We start from the raw sequence: 22,195 nt of genomic DNA, 5'->3' as shown, positions 1-22,195 counted from the left end.
TCACTTGAACCCAAGAGGCAGAGGTTGCAGTGAGGTGAGATTGCGACACTGCGGTCCAGCCTGGGTGACAGAGTGAGACTCCATCTCAAAAAGAAAAAAAGAAAAATTTCATATATGGCACATTGCATTTCAAGACTATGTGTAAAATGTATGAAAAAAATGCTGAAAAACAGTTTATGAATGTTGTCTTCCCGACCATCTTGTGATTCTGAACTATTTAAAGTATGTAGGTCACAACCTTCTTATTCTGTGCAGAAAGGCAGATACATTAAGCTGTTCTCTTTTTTTATAATGAAATTCATAAATAAGGAATGGAAACTGCAGTTTGTACTGTTTTATAATATTTCATAATATTAGAATATTATATTAGAAAATGATGTGAGGAGGTAAAACTTCCCATTTTTTGATATGTAATCCTAGCAGCTGATTATGAGAGTAATTACAAATGTTTCTGTTTACTTCTGGTATCTTCCTCTTAGATTACTTACTATCATGTAAAATATGAACAGGTAAAGGGCAAATACAATTGGAAATAATAAATGATAGAAAAATACTCAATTAAGTGAAAGTACTTTAGTATTTTAAATTTAGAATTAGTCGGTTTTCTTTTTTTTTTGTTTTACAATTATCCCAGGCATCTGAGTTTCTTTTTTTAAATAACAAATACTTAAGATTGAACATTGTTTTATTTTTTATACTCAGTTTTGCTGTTGATAATTCTGATGTAATTGTTCATCCTTGTTTCTCCATAGGTTATTTTCTTTCTTTTTTTTTTATTATACTTTAAGTTCTAGGGTACATGTGCACAACGTGCAGGTTTGTTACATATGTATACATGTGCCACGTTGGTGTGCTGCACCCATTAACTCATCATTTACATTAGGTATATCTCCTAATGCTATCCCTCCCCCTCCCCCCTCCCCACAATAGGACCTGGTGTGTGATGATCCCCTTCCTGTGTCCAAGTAATCTTGTTGTCAGTTCCCACCTATGAGTGAGAACATGCAGTATTTGGTTTTCTGTTCTTGCGATAGTTTGCTGAGAATGATGGTTTCCAGCTGCATCCTTGTCCCTACAAAGGACACGAACTCATCCTTTTTTATGGCTGCATAGTATTCCATGGTGTATATGTGCCACATTTTCTTAATCCAGTCTGTCACTGATGGACATTTGGGTTGATTCCAAGTCTTTGCTATTGTGAATAGTGCCGCAATAAACATACGTGTGCATGTGTCTTTGTAGTAGAATAATTTATAATCCTTTGGGTATATACCCAGTAGTGGGATGGCTGGGTCATATGGTACATCAAGTTCTAGATCCTTGAGGAATCGCCATACTGTTTTCCATAATGGTTGAACTAGTTTGCAATCCCACCAACAGTGTAAAAGTGTTCCTATTTCTCCACATCCTCTCCAACACCTGTTGTTTCCTGATTTTTTAATGATTGCCATTCTAACTGGTGTGAGATGGTATCTCATTGTGGTTTTGATTTGCATTTCTCTGATGGCGAGTGATGATGAGCATTTTTTCATGTGTCTGTTGGCTGTATGAATGTCTTCTTTTGAGAAATGTCTGTTCATATCCTTTGCCCACTTTTTGATGGGGTTGTTTGTTTTTTTCTTGTATATTTGTTTGAGTTCTTTGTAGATTCTGGATATTAGCCCTTTGTCAGATGAGTAGGTTGCAAAAATTTTCTCCCATTCTGTAGGTTGCCTGTTCACTCTGATGGTAGTTTCTTTTGCTGTGCAGAAGCTCTTTAGTTTAATTAGATCCCATTTGTCAATTTTGGCTTTTGTTGCCGTTGCTTTTAATGTTTTAGACATGAAGTCCTTGCCCATGCCTATGTCCTGAATGGTAATATCTAGGTTTTCTTCTAGGGTTTTTATGGTTTAAGGTCTAACATTTAAGTCTCTAATCCATCTTGAAATAATTTTCGTATAAGGAGTAAGGAAAGGATCCAGTTTCAGCTTTCTAACTTACGGCTAGCCAGTTTTCCCAGCACCATTTGTTAAATAGGGAATCCTTTCCCCATTTCTTGTTTTTGTCAGGTTTGTCAAAGATCAGATGGCTGTAGATGTGTGGTATTATTTCTGAAGGCTCTGTTCTGTTCCATTGGTCTATATCTCTATTTTGGTACCAGTACCATGCTGTTTTGGTTACTGTAGCCTTGTAGTATAGTTTGAAGTCAGGTAGCATGATGCCTCCAGGTTTGTTCTTTTGGCTTAGGATTGTCTTGGCAATGCGGGCTCTTTTTTGGTTCCATATGAACTTTAAAGCAGTTTTTTCCAATTCTGTGAAGAAACTCATTGGTAGCTTAATGGGGATGGCCTTGAATCTGTAAATTACCTTGGGCAGTGTGGCCATTTTCACAGTATTGATTCTTCTTATCCATGAGCATGGTACATTCTTCCATTTGTTTATATCCTCTTTTATTTCACTGAGCAGTGGTTTGTAGTTCTCCTTGAAGAGGTCCTTCACATCCCTCGTAAGTTGGATTTCTAGGTATTTTGTTCTCTTTGAAGCAATTGTGAATGGAAGTTCATTCATGATTTGGCTCTCTGTTTGTCTGTTACTGGTGTATAAGAATGCTTGTGATTTTTGCACATTGATTTTGTATCCTGAGACTTTGCTGAAGTTGCTTATCAGCTTAAGGAGATTTTGGGCTGAGACAATGGGGTTTTCTAAATAGACAATTATGTCATCTGCAAACAGGGACAATTTGACTTCTTCTTTTCCTAACTGAATACCCTTGATTTCTTTCTCTTGCCTGATTGCCCTAGCCAGAACTTCCAACACTATGTTGAATAGGAGTGGTGAGAGAGGACATCCCTGTCTTGTGCCAGTTTTCAACGGGAATGCTTCCAGTTTTTGCCCATTCAGTATGATATTGGCTGTGGGTTTGTCATAAATAGCTCTTATTATTTTGAGATACGTTCCCTCAATACCGAATTTATTGAGCGTTTTTAGCATGAAGGGCTGTTGAATTTTGTCAAAAGCCTTTTCTGCATCTATGGAGATAATCATGTGGTTCTTGTCTTTGGTTCTGTTTATATGCTGGATTACGTTTATTGATTTGCGAATGTTGAACCAGCCTTGCATCCCAGGGATGAAGCCCACTTGATTATGGTGAATAAGCTTTTTGATGTGCTGCTGGATTCGGTTTGCCAGTATTTTATTGAGGATTTTTGCATCGATGTTCATCAGGGATATTGGTCTAAAATTCTCTTTTTTTGTTGTATCTCTGTCAGGCTTTGGTATCAGAATGATGTTGGCCTGGTAAAATGAGATAGGGAGGATTCCCTCTTTTTCTATTGATTGGAATAGTTTCAGAAGGAATGGTACCAGCTCCTCCTTGTACCTCTGGTAGAATTCAGCTGTGAATCCGTCCGGTCCTGGACTTTTTTTGGTGGGTAGGCTATTAATTATTGCCTCAATTTCAGAGCCTGCTATTGGTCTATTCAGGGATTCAACTTCTTCCTGGTTTAGTCTTGGGAGAGTGTAAGTGTCCAGGAAATTATCCATTTCTTCTAGGTTTTCTAGTTTATTTGCGTAGAGGTGTTTATAGTATTCTCTGATGGTAGTTTGTATTTCTGTGGGGTTTGTGGTGATATCCCCTTTATCATTTTTTATTGCATCTATTTGATTCTTCTCTCTTTTCTTCTTTATTAGTCTTGCTAGTGGTCTATCAATTTTGTTGATCTTTTCAAAAAACCAGCTCCTGGATTCATTGATATTTTTGGAGGGTTTTTTGTGTCTCTATCTCCTTCAGTTCTGCTCTGATCTTAGTTATTTCTTGCCTTCTGCTAGCTTTTGAATGTATTTGCTCTTGCTTCTCTAGTTCTTTTAATTGTGATGATAGGGTGTCAATTTTAGTTCTTCCCTGCTTTCTCTTGTGGGCATTTAGTGCTATAAATTTCCCTCTACACACTGCTTTAAATGTGTCCCAGAGATTCTGGTATGTTGTATCTTTGTTCTCACTGGTTTCAAAGAACTTCTTTACTTCAGCCTTCATTTCTTTATGTACCCAGTAGTCATTCAGGAGCAGGTTGTTCAGTTTCCATGTAGTTGAGCGGTTTTGATTGAGTTTCTTAGTCCTGAGTTCTAGTTTGATTGCACTGTGGTCTGAGAGACAGTTTGTTATAATTTCTTTTCTTTTACATTTGCTGAGGAGTGCTTTACTTCCAACTATGTGGTCAATTTTGGAATAAGTGTGATGTTGTGCTGAGAAGAATGTATATTCTGTTGATCTGGGGTGGAGAGTTCTGTAGATGTCTATCAGGTCCACTTGGTGCAGAGATGAGTTCAATTCCTGGATATCCTTGTTAACTTTCTGTCTCGTTGATCTGTCTAATGTTGACAGTGGAGTGTTGAAGTCTCCCATTATTATTGTATGGGAGTCTATGTCTCTTTGTAAGTCTCTAAGGACTTGCTTTATGAATCTGGGTGCTCCTGTATTGGGTGCATATATATTTAGGATAGTTAGCTCTTCTTGATGAATTGATCCCTTTACCATTATGTAATGGTAAAGATCTTTTGATCTTTGATGGTTTAAAGTCTGTTTTATCAGAGACTAGGATTGCAACCCCTGCTTTTTTTGTTTTCCATTTGCTTGGTAGATCTTCCTCCATCCCTTTATTTTGAGCCTGTGTGTGTGTCTCCATGTGAGATGGGTCTCCTGAGTACAGCAAACTGATTGGTCTTGACTCTTTATCCAGCTTGCCAGTCTGTGTCTTTTAATTGGACCATTTAGTCCATTTACATTTAGTGTTAATATTATTATGTATGAACTTGATCCTGTCATGATATTAGCTGGTTATTTTGGTCGCTAGTTGATGCAGTTTCTTCCTAGCATCGATGGACTTTACATTTTGACATGTTTTTGCAATGGCTGGTACTGTTGTTCCTTTCCATGTTTAGTGCTTCCTTCAGGATCTCTTGTAGGGCAGGCCTGGTGGTGACAAAATCTCTAAACATTTGCTTATCTGTAAAGGATTTTATTTCTCCTTCACTTACGAAACTTAGTTTGGCTAGATATGAAATTCTGGGTTGAAAATTCTTTTCTTTAAGAAAGTTGAATATTGGCCCCCATTCTCTTCTGGCTTGGAGAGTTTCTGCTGAGAGTCCGCTGTTAGTCTGATGGGCTTCCCTTTGTGTGTAACCCGACCTTTCTCTCTGGCTGCCCTTATGATTTTTTCCTTCATTTCAACTTTGGTGAATCTGACAATTATGTGTCTTGGAGTTGCTCTTCTCGAGGAGTATCTTTGTGGCATTCTCTGTATTTCCTGAATTTGAATGTTGGCCTGCCCTACTAGGTTGGAGAAGTTCTCCTGGATGATACCCTGCAGAGTGCTTTCCAACTCTGTTCCATTTTCTCCGTCACTTTCAGGTACACCAATCAGATGTAGATTTGGTCTTTTCACATAATCCCATATTTCTTGGAGGCTTTGTTCATTTCTTTTTACTCTTTTTTCTCTACACTTCTCTTCTCGCTTCATTTCATTCATTTGATCTTCAATTGCTGAAACTGTTTCTTCCAGTTGATTGAGTTGGTTACTGAAGCTTGTGCATTTGTCACATAGTTCTCTTGTTATGGCTTTCATCTCTATCAGTTCTTTTAAGGTCTTCTCTGCATTGATTATTCTAGTTATCCATTCATCCATTCTTTTTTCAAGGTTTTTAGTTTCTTTGTGCTGGTTACGTAGTTCCTCCTTTAGCTCTGAGAAGTTTGATTGATTGAAGCCTTCTTCTCTCAACTCGTCAAAGTCATTCTTTGTCCAGCTTTGTTCCTGTGCTGGCAATGAGCTGCATTCCTTTGGAGGGGGAGATGCGCTCTGATTTTTTGAATTTCCAGCTTTTCTGCGCTGCTTTTCCCCCATCTTTGTGGTTTTATCTGCCTTTGGTCTTTGATGATAGTGATGTACTGATGGGGTTTTAGTGGGGTGTCCTTTCTGTTTGTTAGTTCTACTTCTAACAGGACCCCCAGCTGTAGGTCTGTTGGAGTTTGCTTGAGGTTCACTCCAGACCCTGTTTGCCTGGGTATTAGCAGCGGAGGCTGCAGAAGATAGAATATTGCTGAACAGCGAGTGTTGCTGTCTGATTCTTGTTCTGGAAGCTTTGTCTCAGGGGTGTACCCCACCGTGTGAGGTGTGAAGTGTCGGTCTGCACCTAGTGGGGGATGTCTCCCAGTTAGGCTACTCAGGGGTCAGGGACCCACTTGAGCAGGCCGTCTGTGCGTTTCCAGATCTCAACCTCTGTGCTGGGAGATCCACTGCTGTCTTCAAAGATGTCAGACAGGGGCATTTACCTCTGCGGAGGTTTCTGCTGCTTTTTGTTTAGCTATGCCCTGTCCCCAAAGGAGGAATCTACAGAGGCAGGCCAACCTCCTTGAGCTGTGGTGGGCTCCACCCAATTCGAGCTTCCTGGCGGGCTTTGTTTACCTACTTAAGCCTCAGCAATGGCGGGTGCCCCTCCCCCAGCCTCACTGCTGCCTTGCAGTTAGATCTCAGACTGCTGTGCTAGCAATGAGGGAGGCTCCGTGGGCATGGGACCCTCTGGGCCAGGTGTGGGATATAATCTCCTGGTGTGCCGTTTGCTAAGACCCTTGGTAAAGTGCAGTATTAGGGTGGGAGTTACCTGATTTTCCAGGTGTTGTGTGTCTCAATTTCCTTTGGCTAGGAAAAGGAGTTCCCTTCCCCCTTGCACTTTCCAGGTGAGGTGATGCCTCGCCCTGCTTCAGCTCTCTCTAGTCGGGCTGCGCCCGCGGACCAGCGCCACCTGTCCCACATGCCCCAGTGAGATGAGCCGGTACCTCAGTTGAAAATGCAGAAATCACCCGTCTTCTGTGTCTCTCACTCTGGGAGCTGGAGGCTGGAGCTGTTCCTATTCGGCCATCTTGGGCGCTGGTTATCAATACTTAAGATTTTAAAATTGGAAGTTTAGCTTAGAAGATATTCAAGCAAAGAGAAGTGTTGACTGAGAGATGCTCATATTGCCTGAATGACCTCAAATGCTCAGAACTGGTAGTTGCGTTAGCATATAGGCTCCCAGAGACTATGAATAGAACATGTGGCTTTATTTCATAAGTTATTTACTATTTAAATATGAGACCGATAGTAATAATTATGTTTATGCAGAAATATATTTGGAAATTAAGAGGGAGTGGTATATAAATTCTAGTGTCATATGTAGTATTTAATTTAAAAATGAGTATTATTTAAATTGATCTAAGTCTGAGATGATATTAATAGACTTTGTTTCATGCTTATTTTATAAATGATCTGTCTAGTTTGGAAGCTACTAAGTTCCAACCTGTTACTCTTTTTGCTATTCCTTAATCTCCTATCAATCATTTAACTACCCTTCACTGTCGCTTCCCCCACCATGAGAATATAAATGGTAGATAATTTCAGGGTATTGATGGGATATTTCATCTCTCTAATTATCATTAAGTAAGATAAGTATTAAAATTTAAATTTTCAGGTATGTCTTGAAAAAATGGAAGATATTCAGCTAGCCATGGTTATTGCCCGTTTATATGAATCTGAATTTGAGACTTCATCCACTTATATATCCATCCTAAATCAGAAGATTTTGGGTTGCCAAAAGGATGGCTCAGGATTCAGTTGCAAAAGATTACATCCTGATCCTTTCCTGCGTAGTCTTGCCTATTGGGTAATGAAAGATTACACCCGAGCCTTGGACACATTACTGGAACAAACACCAAAGGAGGATGATGAACATCAAGGTAGGACATTTTGTGGATTTCTTTATTTTGTTTTTTAAAGGAAGAGACACTTTCTGAACTAATGTTCCCTTAGATTAAGAAAAATCATTACCAGATTTGCTTTTCAACTTTGAGAATTTATTATTAAAATTTCTTGTGTGGCTAAAGGATTAGATAGGATTATCATCCTATTCTAATTACATATATATTTAACAAGCATACAAAAACTTTATGCCTCTGTGGTAAATTTTCTTTTTTCCTTGTTGTCCTAAATAATTTAGATATTACAAGCACTTAAAGGATATTTATCAGCATTGTTTGCAATAATTTGAAAGGAATGGAACATTTTAAGTTTTTGTCAGTAGAATAGTTAAATACATTTTAATATATCCACATATAGAATCAGTGTGTCGTTAAAAATTGAGGTAGATAGATGTGTTAATATGTGCTGTATTTTTAAGTGGAAAAAGTAAGATGCACAGCAGTGTGGTTCTTGTTGCATTTGACATATATATGTTGTACACACATGCACCTGAATGTGCACACATATTGTGTCTGCCTCCTCCATTTCCTTTGGTTGTTTCCCGAAACAAATCATAAGAAATGAAATACTGGTCATTGGTCACTGACTGCCTTTTGGGAATAAAAATGAGGAGATCCTTGTCTTTGACTTTTGACAACTTGACCATGTGCCTTGGAGAGGATCTTTTTAGGTTGAATCTATCTGGGATTATTTGAATACCCTTGGACCTAGATGCCTATCTCTTTCCCAAGACTTGGGAATTTTGGGCTGTTACTTTATTAAATATGTTTTCCTCACCTTTTCCTTTTTCTTCTTCTTCTGGAATGCCCATAATATGAATATTTGTTTACTTAATGGTGTCCCATAAATCCTGTAGGCGTTCTTTATTATTTTTTTTCCTGTTCCTCCTCATCCTCCTCCTTCCTTCTTTTTTTTTTGGTCTGCCTGAGTTATTTCAAAAGACCTGTCTTCAAGTTCAGAAATTCTTTCTTCTGCTTGGTCTAGTCTGTTGTTGAAGCTCTTGATTATATTTTTTATTTCATTCATTGAATTTTTTACCTCTAGTATTTCTGTTTGGTTCTTTTGTATGATACCTTTCTTTTTGGTGAATTTCAAATTCACATCATGAATTCTTTTCCTGATTTCTTTTAGTTGTATATCTGTATTCTTTTGTATCTGAATGAGTTTCCTTAAGACTATGATTTCCTTAATTATTTTTCTGGCATTTCATATGTTTCCTTATGACTGGAGTCTATTACTGGAGAATTAGTATTTTCCTTTCCATTCTTTTTCTTTGGTGTCATAGTTCCTTGCTTTCTCATCGTTGGTGTGTTTCTACATTGATCCTATGCATCTGGTGGAAAAAGTTGCCTCTTCTAATTTTATGGAGTAGGGTTTATAGGGAAAGACTTGTTATTATGAATAGGTCCTCAGGTGTTGGTTTGGTGGAGTGCGTTGGTTAGATGGATACAGTAGTGTAGTCTCCATGTAGCTTCTTCAGCTGTAATCCACATTAGTGGCATTTGCAGTCCTCTCAGTTGCCTAGGCTGAGTTTGTGGTGATGGTCATGTAGCTTTGCCAGGATGGGCTTGCTGGGCAGTTTGTCAGGTCGGGGTGCATATGTGCACACAATGGGTCAGCCAGCTTAGGGTCTGGTTGGCTGGGATTGGGGCCACAGGTCTGTTACTCTGGCCAGGAGTGTGGGTACATGGTCACCTGGCCAGCCTGGAGGTGTGCCTGCCAGAAGCAGCCTGCAGGTCTGTTTCTCAGGCCTCATATGTGGGCTCATGGCTACTCAGCTGGCTTGGGGTTTTGTCTGCTGGGGGTGGGGACAAGGCTGTTTCTCAGGCCCATGACATGACTGCATGGCTGCTCAGCTGGCCTGGGGGTGTTTCTGCAGGGTGTTGCCCATGGGTTATTTGTATACCTGTGATGCAGGTGCAGGGCTGCTCAGCTGTTCTGGGACTATGTTGGCTGGGGTGGCAGTGAGGCTGCTCCTCAGGCCTGAGGTGTGGGCATAAGGCTGCTCAGCTGGCATGGGGGCATTTCTGCTAGGGGCCTATGTCACTGTTTCTCCGGTCTGAGGCTGGTGCAAGACTGTTCAAATGGCTAAGGGGTGTGCACACTGGGGGCAGCCTGCGGGGCTGTTTGACCAGGCTGGGATGTGTCCACCAGGGATAGCCCACAGGACCGTGGAAATGGGCTCTTGGCTGCTTGGCTGGCCTGGTGGTGTGCTGCCAGGGGCAGCCTGAAGGACTATTTCTCAGGCTTTGATTGCAGGTGCAGGGCCTTTGGCAGGCCAGAACTCTGAGTTCAGGGAGCAGGGGTGCTGCAGGCTGTTTCTGAGGTCCTGAGTGTGGGCATGTAGCTTCTTTGCTGGTCCAGGGGCATATCAGCTGCTCATAGGCTTGGGGACCTCTCTCATTTGGGGGAGGGTATGTATGTAGTGGTTTGGCTGGCTCAAGGGCAGGTTCACCCTGGGCAAGACTCCCAGATTGTTTCTCTGACTAAAAGCGTGATGGTAGGGGTTGATTTCCCTGCCATGCAGGACCAAAGTCATAGCCAATCGTGGACCTAGGCTCTGCATAGCTGGGATTGTAGCATTCAGCTACCCATGTGGGCTTGGAATGAAGATGGGGCCCCAGTGTGGGAGAGGTACGGTGACTCCTGGCCCCCAGAGCAGTGCGCATGCCAGAGGGACTGGTCTCAAGATAGTACTTTGCTGCAGCAGCTTGGCTCACTGGCGGTAGGTGGAGGGCACACACCTTATGCTCCTAATCTGGGGCAATGCAGTTGCATGAATTTCTGACGTCTCTCCAAACTGGACACAGGGTTTGCAAGTACTGTGGGATTCTTCTGTTGTAAGGACTGTAGATGTTTGTGGTGGCCATGAGGGCTGCTGGGGATCTTCTGTTTACCTTTTCCCCTCTGCAATGAGAAGTTCTTCCTGACTGTGGGCAGATCCAGTCTGGGTAGGGGAGATAGGGCTGCAGAGGCTGGGTACCTCCACACTGCTGTCCTAGACTTGCAGTCACCACAGGTGCATCTCCACTCCCCTGCTGCACTCTAGTGCTCTCCCTTTGACACTCCAGTCAAATCTTAGCTGTTTATTCATTGCCTTGGTCCTTTCTTTTCGGAGGATGAATGCCAGGTGTGTCTAGTCAGCCATCTTGCTGACATCATTCTCTTGGTTTGTTTTTATGGATGCTCAGATTGTTCTGTCTTTCACAAATGGAGCTTCTTCAGGTTTCTGAATTCTTCTGGCATTATTTCTTGATAGTTTTCTTGCTTTCTGGTATTACAGAATGTTTCAGGCTCATCTTGTACATTTCCTGCCCCAGACCTGGAAATGACCATTCCTCCAAAGCATTCTGCTTCCTTTTAGTGGGGAATAATATTTAGAAACTATAGTTTTGGCACTGGGATCCTCATTGGTACTAATCTTGTCATAATTTCTATACTATGGCAATGAATGGAATTAGGAAATTTTTTTTCCTTAAGAATTTAGGAATTTACCCTGATATTTCTCATGCACATATAGATTATAGGGTTCTTTCTTCTTAGATGTCAAGTTTGTGTCTTATAATGAAATGCTTGAATTCTCATGGCATGAATGTAGTTATTTGCTATCTATGTGCGTATAAGTTTCAGAATAATAATACAGATATTTTTATAATAACATGATTCTGAGCATAATTTAAGCTTTTTTGCAGATTTTTTTTGTTTTATGGTACATTCTGCTAAGGATGTACAGTCAAATTACTTGTTTTTAACTCACTTTTTAGATTTCATCTCTGTGTGATTATGCTCCCAACTCGATAGATTGATTTGTTTAATTTTGCCTTTTGTGAATTGTGGTTTAGATTTGATTTTATTTTAAAATTATGTAAAGTGTTGACATGGTGTTGAAATAAAATATATAAAACCAGTGTATTTTCAGAGGAATCTAGCTTTTTTTCTCTGTTTTGCTCTCCCCTTTTAAGGAATCGATTAAAATTTTTTGTGTTTGTCTTCCATTTAAAAAAGATAAGCCAATAGGCATGGGTGTGTATTTGTATTTCCTCTCCACTGTCTTATATAGATAAAAGGTGGTTACTACATGTACTTTCTGCATCTTCTTTTTCTTAGTGTATCCTGGACATCACTCTATAGCATATTGGGAAATTCTTTTTATTTCACCTGTACAGTTTTAATGATTGTATGTGCCGTAGTTTAACCTATCGTAGGTTAATATTTACATGTTGTTTTTTTGAAGAAATGCTGACGTATTTTATTGTTTTGTAATGTAAATACATATTAACATAATGCTTTGTGATTTTATCTCTTTGATATCCATAGTTATCATCAAGTCTTGTAACCCAGTGGCATTTAGTTTTTATAACTACCTTCGAACTCATCCTTTGCTCATTCGAAGAAATCTTGCCTCCCCTGAAGGAACTTTGGCAACCTTAGGTCTCAAAACTGAGAAGAACTTTGTTGATAAAATTAACCTCATAGAAAGAAAATTATTCTTTACCACTGCAAATGCTCATTTTAAAGTTGGATGCCCTGTTTTAGCCTTGGAGGTACTCTCCAAAATTCCAAAAGTAACTAAAACATCTGTCTTATCTGCAAAAAAAGATCAGCCTGACTTCATTTCTCACAAGATGGATGATGTACCTTCACAATCAAAAGCTCTGAGTGATGGCAGTGGAAGTTCTGGTATTGATTGGTCAAATGTAACTTCATCACAGTATGACTGGAGTCAGCCAGTAGTAAAAGTTGATGAGGAACCTCTTAATCTTGATTGGGGTGAAGATCACGACAGTGCCTTAGATGAAGAGGAAGAAGATGCTGTTGGTTTAGTGATGAAAAGTACAGATGCCAGGGAAAAAGATAAACAATCAGATCAGAAGGCCTCAGACCCTACCATGTTATTAACACCTCAGGAAGAGGATGGTCCTGAAGGTGATACTGAAGTTGATGTGATTGCTGAGCAACTAAAATTCAGAGCTTGTTTAAAGATCCTTATGACTGAATTAAGAACATTGGCTACAGGTTATGAAGTAGATGGAGGGAAACTCAGATTTCAACTCTATAACTGGCTTGAAAAGGAAATTGCTGCCTTGCATGAAATATGTAATCATGAATCAGTTATTAAGGAATATTCCAGTAAGACATATTCCAAAGTAGAGAGTGATCTACTGGATCAGGAAGAAATGGTAGACAAACCAGATATTGGTTCCTATGAGCGCCATCAAATAGAAAGAAGAAGATTGCAGGCCAAACGAGAGCATGCAGAAAGACGCAAGTCGTGGTTGCAGAAAAACCAAGATCTCCTGAGAGTGTTTCTCAGCTACTGTAGCCTTCATGGGGCCCAAGGTGGTGGTCTGGCTTCAGTAAGGATGGAACTCAAATTTTTGCTACAAGAATCCCAACAGGTGTGAATATCACTTTTTTTTCAATCTTGGTTATTTCAATAATTTCAGTAGCTCTTGCAGTTATAGCTATAAAGCTCTTTTACTACTTTTTACTAGTTAATCTAAATATGTTCAGCTCCTTTCTTTATAGGAGGCAGATATTTGTACTCTATGTGGTCTTAGACTCAAGTTTTGATAATAAGGAGTAGGCTTAAAAGCTTGAGAGTATTCTTGTGTCATATTTCTCTTTATATACCATCTACATCTAGCATAGTACCTGGTATATACTGGGTACTCAATAAATTTGTGTAAAATTAGTGATTGAACATACTCCCTTTACACAATGTTTATCACCAGTATTTCTATCAGATAACTGATGAAATTTTTTTAACTACTTTGAAAAAAATAATTCACTATCACCCACAGGAAACTACAGTAAAGCAGCTCCAGTCTCCACTACCACTGCCTACCACCCTACCTCTGCTTTCAGCAAGTATTGCGTCAACAAAAACAGTCATAGCTAATCCTGTATTGTACTTAAATAATCACATCCATGATATACTTTATACTATTGTTCAGATGAAAACACCACCTCATCCCAGTATTGAAGATGTGAAGGTAATGTAAAGTTTATGATCATTTGATATTATACACACTGAGAAGGTAAATATGTTATACCTGTCTTTTAATTTGAACTTAGAGGAAATATTTTAATGTGCTCTTATGTGCTACCTTTCTCACTCCTGATCAGTTCAAGACTATTTGTCCAATTAATGTAATTTAAAAGCAAGTGTTCTTACTTCTGGAAAAATTATTGTCTCCCTTTAAGACAGACAAATACTTTTGGCAATAAAACTAATTTTCTTGACAGTATTCTTGCCACTTAATATCCCTCTAGATCCTCCATTCCCCTTAAATGAACCATTACGTTGGAAATATTTATGATTATTTGTTTACACGCCAAGATATTATGAAAATATAAGTTGGGGAGTATCTGGGAGGGAACCGTGATTGGTCACAAATGGTCCCAGAGAGTGTCCTTATTACTGTTTCCTTGGTGGTTGTGGTTATTGGAGGCAATAGTTAGAGGCAATCAGAGTTTCAGCAGTTACTATCGCAAACTATATTGATACCCCGTGCCAAAATCTTAAAAACTGATAGAGTCCAAGAAACGCTAGGGAGCTTGGCAGGATCTGGGGAGCTGATCAGACTTCCACTGTCCCAGCCTAAGTGTATTTGTGCTATGCTTTTTCCAGTTCTAGTGGCTGATGCACAATTCAGATCCCCCGTTTTCTTACTTTTTATTTGTTTTGTTTGACAAGCACATTTAATCTCTGGCAGTACATTCTTCTAAAGGCCTGGTCGTAACCAATTAGGGACTTCTCATCCATAGTATGAATTAACCTATATTAGTATTTTAGCAGAGATTATTTAAAGCATTTGTTAGGTGAATAGGGTCATGCAGAAAAGGCATAAAAAGCATATGAATTCAAAGTAAACATTTCTGGTTCCTAGAAATTTGGGTAAGGCTTTCAAAGAGTAATCTGTATAACATATGAAACTGTTTCTAAGGTCCCTTCAAATTTAAAGATTTTGTGAGTCTGAAAATATTGATTCAGTATAGCATTTCAGGGTGTTTTTTTTTAATTATATGGAGAAATTTAAAACTTTCTAAATGTAAAATTCTAAGACTATCCTCAATTCATGAGTACCAAGTAAATTACTTACTTTCTAGAAAATTAGCTGTTTCACACAGTGATTGATACATTTACTAAAAAGATTTAATTCATTTTTATTGATAAGATCAAGTCTTTATTTTCAACAAGGTGAATTTCATGAGGCAAGCTTAAATAAAAGCTCTGAAAATTCTATTCTTATTTTGCTTCTGCTTTTTTTTGAGTATTACTATTTAAGCTAGTTGTTAGGCTAGGACAAATCCCTGTAATACAAACATTAGCACTTTGCTCAGGGCCTGGTAAACGGCAGGCTCACAGTAAGTAAATGTTTGATTAAAATGTGTCTGAAACAGTCAGCTTTGTTGTGGCATGTGTATAAAGGTGGGTGAGAGTTACTTTAGGAGATTTAAAGCAGAGTTAGTAGTCTCATCTAGGATTCAGTCTTATTTATGATGTTGCTAGGTTTCCTGGATGTTTTCTAATTTTTGAAATATTACTGTTGTGTAGAAATGTTAGTACAAAATGTAATTGTGGCTGTTTTGGTTTTAGGTGCACACACTTCATTCACTAGCAGCATCACTTTCTGCATCAATTTACCAAGCATTATGTGACAGTCATAGCTACAGGTAAAAAAAAAATCACCCAAAATAGTATTAATACAGCAAAAACAATTAAACTGTTCCAGAGTTATATTAAGTTTCTATTTCCTAGGGACTGAAAAATCCCTAAATATGACTGCCATGATATTTTAATAGATGAGAGAGAATCAGAAATAAAATAATTATTTGTTTAGTTATCACCTAGTAGTCACAGAGAAAGTAACAAACAGTAAATGTAAATTACCATCATTACCATCTTTTTTGTTTTGAAGAAAGAAGAGTTTACTGTCCATAATAACTTATAATATGAAATTTTCTAATTGTTTTTCCTTAGAAACAATTTCTTTTTGTATTGGATTAGCAGCTATTTATTTAGCTAATTATCCATTGAAATAAAAATACTTTTGAAAACTGAAAAAGTATATTCCTAAAATGGAATTATTTAAATTACTTTTACCTACCATTTACATATGATGTAGAAGTCTTTGGAAGTGATATCAATTAGAAGAAAGAGACTGAATTTTTCCCAATGTAAAATTGCCTTCATTAGTATGTACTTTGCATTTTAATGACTAGAGCAATATAAGTAGCAAGAAATTGAATCACTTGGAAAGATAACCTAGATTTAAATGAATTATATTAATAAATGAAAAGTTTATAATAGTAGATTGACATTAAATTGATATTAAATATATGTCTAGCTTTCTTTCTTGTAATGGTAGCAGCCTTTTGTGGGAGCATTTGGTATCAAGTAAAGAATTATCTATCAAAATGACCTGTACTCTGATTATAACTTAATGAAGGCTGTGTCTAAATAACTCGAAAGATTAGAAATGTAAATAAGGAAAGAAGTTGATTTAGTTGACTGTTGTCATCTAAATGATCAAAGATAACTTGTTTGATGTCAGTCACCATTAAAATGGCGCCAAATGAAAATGCAAATACATTGTTTTTAAATATGTATTTTCCAGTTGGTCGGCTATGATTTACTAGACTCAGCTTGACTTTCTGCTTTTATATTTTCCCCAACTTCACAAAGATAGCAATTATAGAGAGGGAAGTAAATATTATTAAACAATATTTAGGGACATTTAGTTTCAGGTTTAGGTATTTCTAAAATATGATTCTCCAGGTTTTAGTTCATATTTTAATTTAGAGTTAAGCTTGCACAACTTTTGAGAAAAGAAATGCAACCCACTAGTACCCTGAAATTTTCTGCCTACTATATCCTAGTACCAACAGTAGTCTCCTTACCTCAGACTTTGTAAAAACACAAAATAAAAATTACTGCAAATAGAAAAGATTTTAAAGTATTAAAGTGGCATCTGGAGAAAATTCTAAAGGAATAAATGTCATCTGCCCAACATAGTAAAATTTGTTATTTTGTTTAAAAAAAAAATAAGCATTTGTAACTAATTTCAATAATTTTCTAAAATAAATTTTTATTAGAACAGTGAATGCATTTTAAAAATTTTTGTTTATTAAAGTAGCCGTCTAAAATAGATGATGTGCATAAAGTGCAGTTTTTTCTTACCTCTCTTACAATGATAAATAACTGAACCTATTTGTTTTAGCAGTCAAACAGAAGGAAATCAGTTTACAGGAATGGCTTATCAAGGACTTCTTTTAAGTGATCGTAGAAGACTAAGGACGGAAAGCATTGAAGAACACGCAACACCAAATTCATCTCCTGCTCAGTGGCCTGGTGAGAATTTAAGTGATTAAAAAAAAAAAATCTTCTATTTGGCAATTTCTTCTTAAAAGTCTACTGACCAGTTTCCTGCTTGTTGCTGGATTTAGTGAGTGGTTTCTTGCTTTCTTCGTTTTTTGATGATGTTTTTCTGCTATGGATTAGGAACTATGAAGTACTGCAGTATTGTCTGAAGACTCAGGAAGTTAAGGCTTCATAAAACCAGCTATGTTAAGCAACGTAAAAAAGCAATGTCTTAACATCCTTCATAAGGATGGAGCACATTATCTTTCTTAGAAATTTTGAATTAGAGTCTTAGAAAGTCACAGACATACCAGAGAAAATATAGTTGTTCTTGGGCGTGTAAATTTATGTACTGGGGTAGGAGTGACTATTCTATGGTACATATATCATGCAGTCTGACAGTCCTTTTTTTCTGGTTGGCTCTCTTTCTCATTTTCTACCTCAGTTATTTCAAAACTTCTCTGCTCTCTTCAATACCTTAAGTGTATATTTCAGATTACTTTAACCATTGCCTTATAGAAACACATTGTTTTCATTTTAACCTCTTATTTCAAAATAATTTCAGACTTGCAAAAAATTGCAAACATAATACTAAATTTCACCCAGATTCCTCAAATGTTAACATTTTACCATGCTTGCTTTATCATTCATTTCTTCTCTCTCACTCACTTGCTATGTTTGTGTATCTAAGTGTATTTTTTTTTTTTTTAAATTGAGAGTAAGTTGCAGACCTGGTATCCTTTTCCATCTAAACATTTCAATGTGTGTTTCCTATAAACAGACCTTCTCACATAATTACCAAATTTAGCATTTATGTTCTGTAATCTACAGAGCTTTTTTGAATTTTGCCAGTTGTCCCACTAATGTGCTTTTTGGGGCCTATATGTAACATTTAGTTGTCATGTCTCATTAGTCTCCTCTGATATGGAGTCAAGTCTTCCTTCTTTCTCTTTCACAACTTTGACACTTTTGAAGAGTACCAGCAGGTTATTTTTTTAAAGTGTCTCTCAATTTGGGCATTTTTGATGTTTTCTCTTTTCCTTTCCTCCCCTTCCCCTTCCCTTTTCCCTTTTCCCTTTCCCCCTCTTCCCCTTCCCCTTCCCTTTTCCCTTTTCTCTTTCCCCCCTTCCCCTTCCCCTTCCCTTTTCCCTTCCCCTTCCCTTTTCCCTTTTCCCTTCCCCTTCCCCTTTCCCCTTCCCTTTTCCCTTTTCCCTTTCCCCTTCCCCTTCCCCTTCCCTTCCCTTCCCTTTCCCCTTCCCTTCCCCCCTCCTTTCCCTTCCTTTCTTTCTTTCCTTTCTTTCTGTTTTTTTTTTTTTTTTTTTGAGACAGAGTCTTGCTCTGTCGCCCAGGCTGGAGTGCAGTGGTGCGATCTCGGCTCACTGCAACCTCTGGCCTCCTGGGTTCAAACAATTCTCCTGTGTCAGCCTCCTGAGTAGTTGGGACTACAGGCGCTCGCCATCACGCCCAGCTAATTATTTTGTATTTTTAGTAAAGATGGGGTTTCACCATATTGGTCAGGCTGGTCTCGAACTCCTGTCCTCAGGTGATACACCTGCCTCGGCCTCCCAAAGTGCTGGGATTACAGGTGTGAGCCACCGTGCCCAGCCCTGATTTTTTTCTTAATGTTGGATTCAAGTTACATATTTTTTGGCAGGGATACCACAAAAAAGATGTGCCTTTCTCAGTAGGAGGTATAAGAGGCATATGATGTCATTTGGCCCCAACTGCTATTAACTTTGATCACTTGGTAAGGTGGTTTCTGCCAAGTTTCTCCATTGTAAAGTTACTTTTTTTTTCCCTTTGTAATTAATCAGTATCTTGTGAAGAGTTTGAGACTGTGTAAAATATTATACTTTCACTTGCTAATTTTAGCATCTAGTGATGATGTTTGCCTGAATCATATTACTGTGGGGTTACTAGATGGTGATTTTCTACTGCTATCACTCATTTTATGTATTAGTTGAAATTCTACTATAAGAAAGAGCTTCCCCTTCTCACCTTTTGTTCATCTACTCATTTATTATATCATTGTAGACAAATGGATGATTTTATTTTATAGGCTATAATCCATTCCTATCATTATTTATTTTATTGCTCAAATTATGGAAATATTTTTGTAAAATATAAATGCATAATTTTGGATAAGTTGCAAATTTGGATGTTTTTTCCTTCTGGTTCTTCATCCTGACATACTTCTTATGATTTTATATTCCCTTATAGGTGTGAGCTCACTTATTAATCTCTTGAGTTCAGCCCAAGATGAAGACCAGCCAAAACTGAACATTTTGTTATGTGAAGCTGTTGTTGCTGTTTACTTAAGTTTATTAATACATGCTCTTGCCACAAATTCCTCCAATGAATTATTTCGGCTTGCAGCCCACCCATTAAATAATCGAATGTGGGCTGCTGTTTTTGGAGGTGGTGTAAAACTTGTTGTGAAACCTCGAAGACAATCAGAAAATATTTCAGGTAAGATAAGTTTGATACCAGTAATGTATGTAAATGTCAATCATTTTGAATGTTAAAAATTTTTTAATGTTTTAAGAAATTTCACTTTGAAAATAAGCGATGCTTAAAGTATAACCACTCTTGTTAATGACAGCAAATAATTAAACCCATGATATAATAAAAATATAGTTTGTTACTTTTATTTTTATAGAAATAACATTTTTGAGGTTGATAAAGCAGGACATGTTTGAAGAAGATTAAAAATAGAGGAAAGGTAAAGGTAAATACAGAAACAATATTAAGGAACAAAGTCATACAAAAAGGATAGTTCCTAAGAAAATAAAATGAAAACAAAAACAAAAAGGATAGTTCTTAATTACAGAAAGAAAATTTAAATAAGTGTTCAAAATCTTTAGCGCATACCAGCAGTTGGCTTCAGATTAAGTGTATGGTCATGTGCAAGACAGCCATTCCAATCGTACACATGGTTTTAAAATTCTATTTTATTTTTATTTTCTAAAATATGTTCCCATAGTCTTCAGTGTGATAGTATTATTCCATTTTCCTTGTTTTTTCTTCCCTCATGGACCAGAATATATTTTTCATCCCACTTTTGAAGATGGTAGGATATGGTGAGGTATAGACTGATGCCACAGGAAAGATTTCTATCTTGATGCTCATATATAGAAATCATCTTAATTCATCCTTAGAAATGGACATATTACAGATGAGGAATCAGTGGCACACAAGTTTAAATGACACTAACCTCTGTCTTCATTGTCTGTGATTGAGTTAAATAAATAGGTTCCTGTGTAAGTCATTGTAAGGGAGATGATCTCATCAACTCCCACTGCTTCCATTCCCATTAAATGTGGATACCTCTGAATCTCTTTCTTGCTGCTTGGTTATAGTCCACTTTAAACTTAAAAGTTTTTCCTCAAAATTGTTTCTTTCTCTGCCTGAGTTTTCTGATTTTTTGTTCGTGGTAATTTATCCATCAAATCATCCATGCTTAAAACCTGCCAGTACATATTTATATTTGCATTAATTTATTCACAACACCTATCAGGCAATTAACAAATGATATTTCAGGTATGATAAGAACTGTGATAAAAATGGAGTAAGTGGAAAGAGAGTGATGAGGGAATGGGAATGGACCAGTTTAGTTAAGGGGGTTGGAAGACATGTTTCTGATGAGATAGTATTTGAGCAGAGCTGTCAGGAAGTTAGGAGTCACACCATGTGGATATCTGAGACCAGAGCACTCCAGGCAGATGAATGCAAAGGTCCTGAGGTAGAATTGAGTTTGGCCTTTTCCAAGAACTACCCAGGGACCATCATGGCTCTCGTGAAGAGGGGGAGTGTTGTAGGAGATGAGAATAGAAAAGTAGCGGGAGTAAGGTCCTTTAGGATCATGGTAAAAGTGTTAGTTGTTCTAAAGAAAGAAAGGAGTGACATAATCTGATTCAGCTTTTCAAAAGAACTGCTCTAGCTGCTTTGTGGAGAATAGACTGGGTAACATAAATAAGAGTAGGGAGCCTGGTAGTAGGGAGGCTAGTCCACTTAAAAGATAATTGTGGGTTACCATCAAGGATGAAAGGATCAACAAAGTATGTATGGTATATACGTGCAGTGGAGTGTTACTCAGCTATAAAAGGAATGAAGTACTAATGCATACTATAATCTGTATGAACTTCAAAAATAGGCTAAGCCAAAGAAGTCAGACACAAAAAGTCTCATATTGTCTGGTTCCATTTATATGAAATATCCAGAATAGGTAAATCCATAGAGACATAAAGTAGATTGTGGTTGCCATGGGCTAGTGGGAGGGAGAAATAAGGAGTGACTGCTTATTGGATATAGGGTTTCCTTTTGAGGTGAGGAGAATGCTTTGGAACTAGATAGAGGTGGTGGTTGCATGACATGTTAAATGTACTAAATGTCACTGAATTGTACACGTTAAAATTGTTAATTTTATGTTATGTAAATTTTGCCTCAATTAAAAAGAAATAATAGTGGTTTATCCTAGGGTGTTAGTTATGGTCAGAGTGAAAAGTGATCATATTCTGGATATAGTTTGAGGTTAGAGCCAATGATTTGTTGATGAATTGTGTGTGGGGTAGGGAAGAAAGAAGAGTTGAGATAAAATTATTTTCTGTGATGGGGAGGTTTAGGAGAGGAGCAGGTTGACTTCTACTTTCTCGCCCTCTCATATCCAATTCCTGAATCCTTTTGCTATTTCTTTTGTGTATCACTCATATACAACCCTTCTACTTTTTACCACCCACCACCATATTAGTGCAGGCCGTTCTTATGTCATCTCTCATCTTCTCTCTAATTGATCAGACAAGCCATACTTCATTGTGTGACTAAAGCTTAAGAAGTGTTAGTGAGAATTGCCCAAAACACAGATTCCCAGCTTCCTAGCCACAGACTTGTCCTAACCTAACTCTAGACTTTGTTGTCGATATTACTTCCCTCCATAACTCCTGTCTACCAAAAATAATTGACTCCTCATTTACCCAAACCTTCTTTGATTATTTATGTTGCCCTTTTCCATTTTCCCATTGAACTTCCGCCCTTCTTTTAAGGCACACTATTAAATTCTACATAT

General features: G+C 37.7%; 1 protein-coding gene across 4 annotated transcripts in view; it reads left to right on the top strand.

Annotated features, from left to right (window-relative positions):
* DMXL2 (Dmx like 2) overlaps positions 1–22,195 on the top strand; it is a 187,634-nt gene that overhangs the window by 141,755 nt on the left and 23,684 nt on the right. For 3 of the 4 annotated variants that reach the window (XR_004057317.1, XR_004057318.1, XM_010361404.2), the window contains exons 23-28: positions 7,480–7,744; positions 12,084–13,165; positions 13,571–13,762; positions 15,370–15,446; positions 16,994–17,124; positions 19,354–19,602. Coding sequence is in view for 2 of the 4 variants with exons in the window: in XM_010361404.2 (XP_010359706.2) it covers positions 7,480–7,744; positions 12,084–13,165; positions 13,571–13,762; positions 15,370–15,446; positions 16,994–17,124; positions 19,354–19,602 (1,996 nt within the window). In the remaining 2 variants the exon portion in view is untranslated. The remainder of the gene's footprint in view (positions 1–7,479; positions 7,745–12,083; positions 13,166–13,570; positions 13,763–15,369; positions 15,447–16,993; positions 17,125–19,353; positions 19,603–22,195) is intronic. The other variant, XM_030930656.1, reaches the window with a different exon arrangement.

Source organism: Rhinopithecus roxellana, chromosome 5 (assembly GCF_007565055.1).
Source record: "Rhinopithecus roxellana isolate Shanxi Qingling chromosome 5, ASM756505v1, whole genome shotgun sequence".
NCBI classification, from domain to species: domain Eukaryota; kingdom Metazoa; phylum Chordata; class Mammalia; order Primates; family Cercopithecidae; genus Rhinopithecus; species Rhinopithecus roxellana.
Note: the sequence above shows the minus strand (reverse complement) of the source record. Positions and strands in the feature narration are given on the sequence as shown.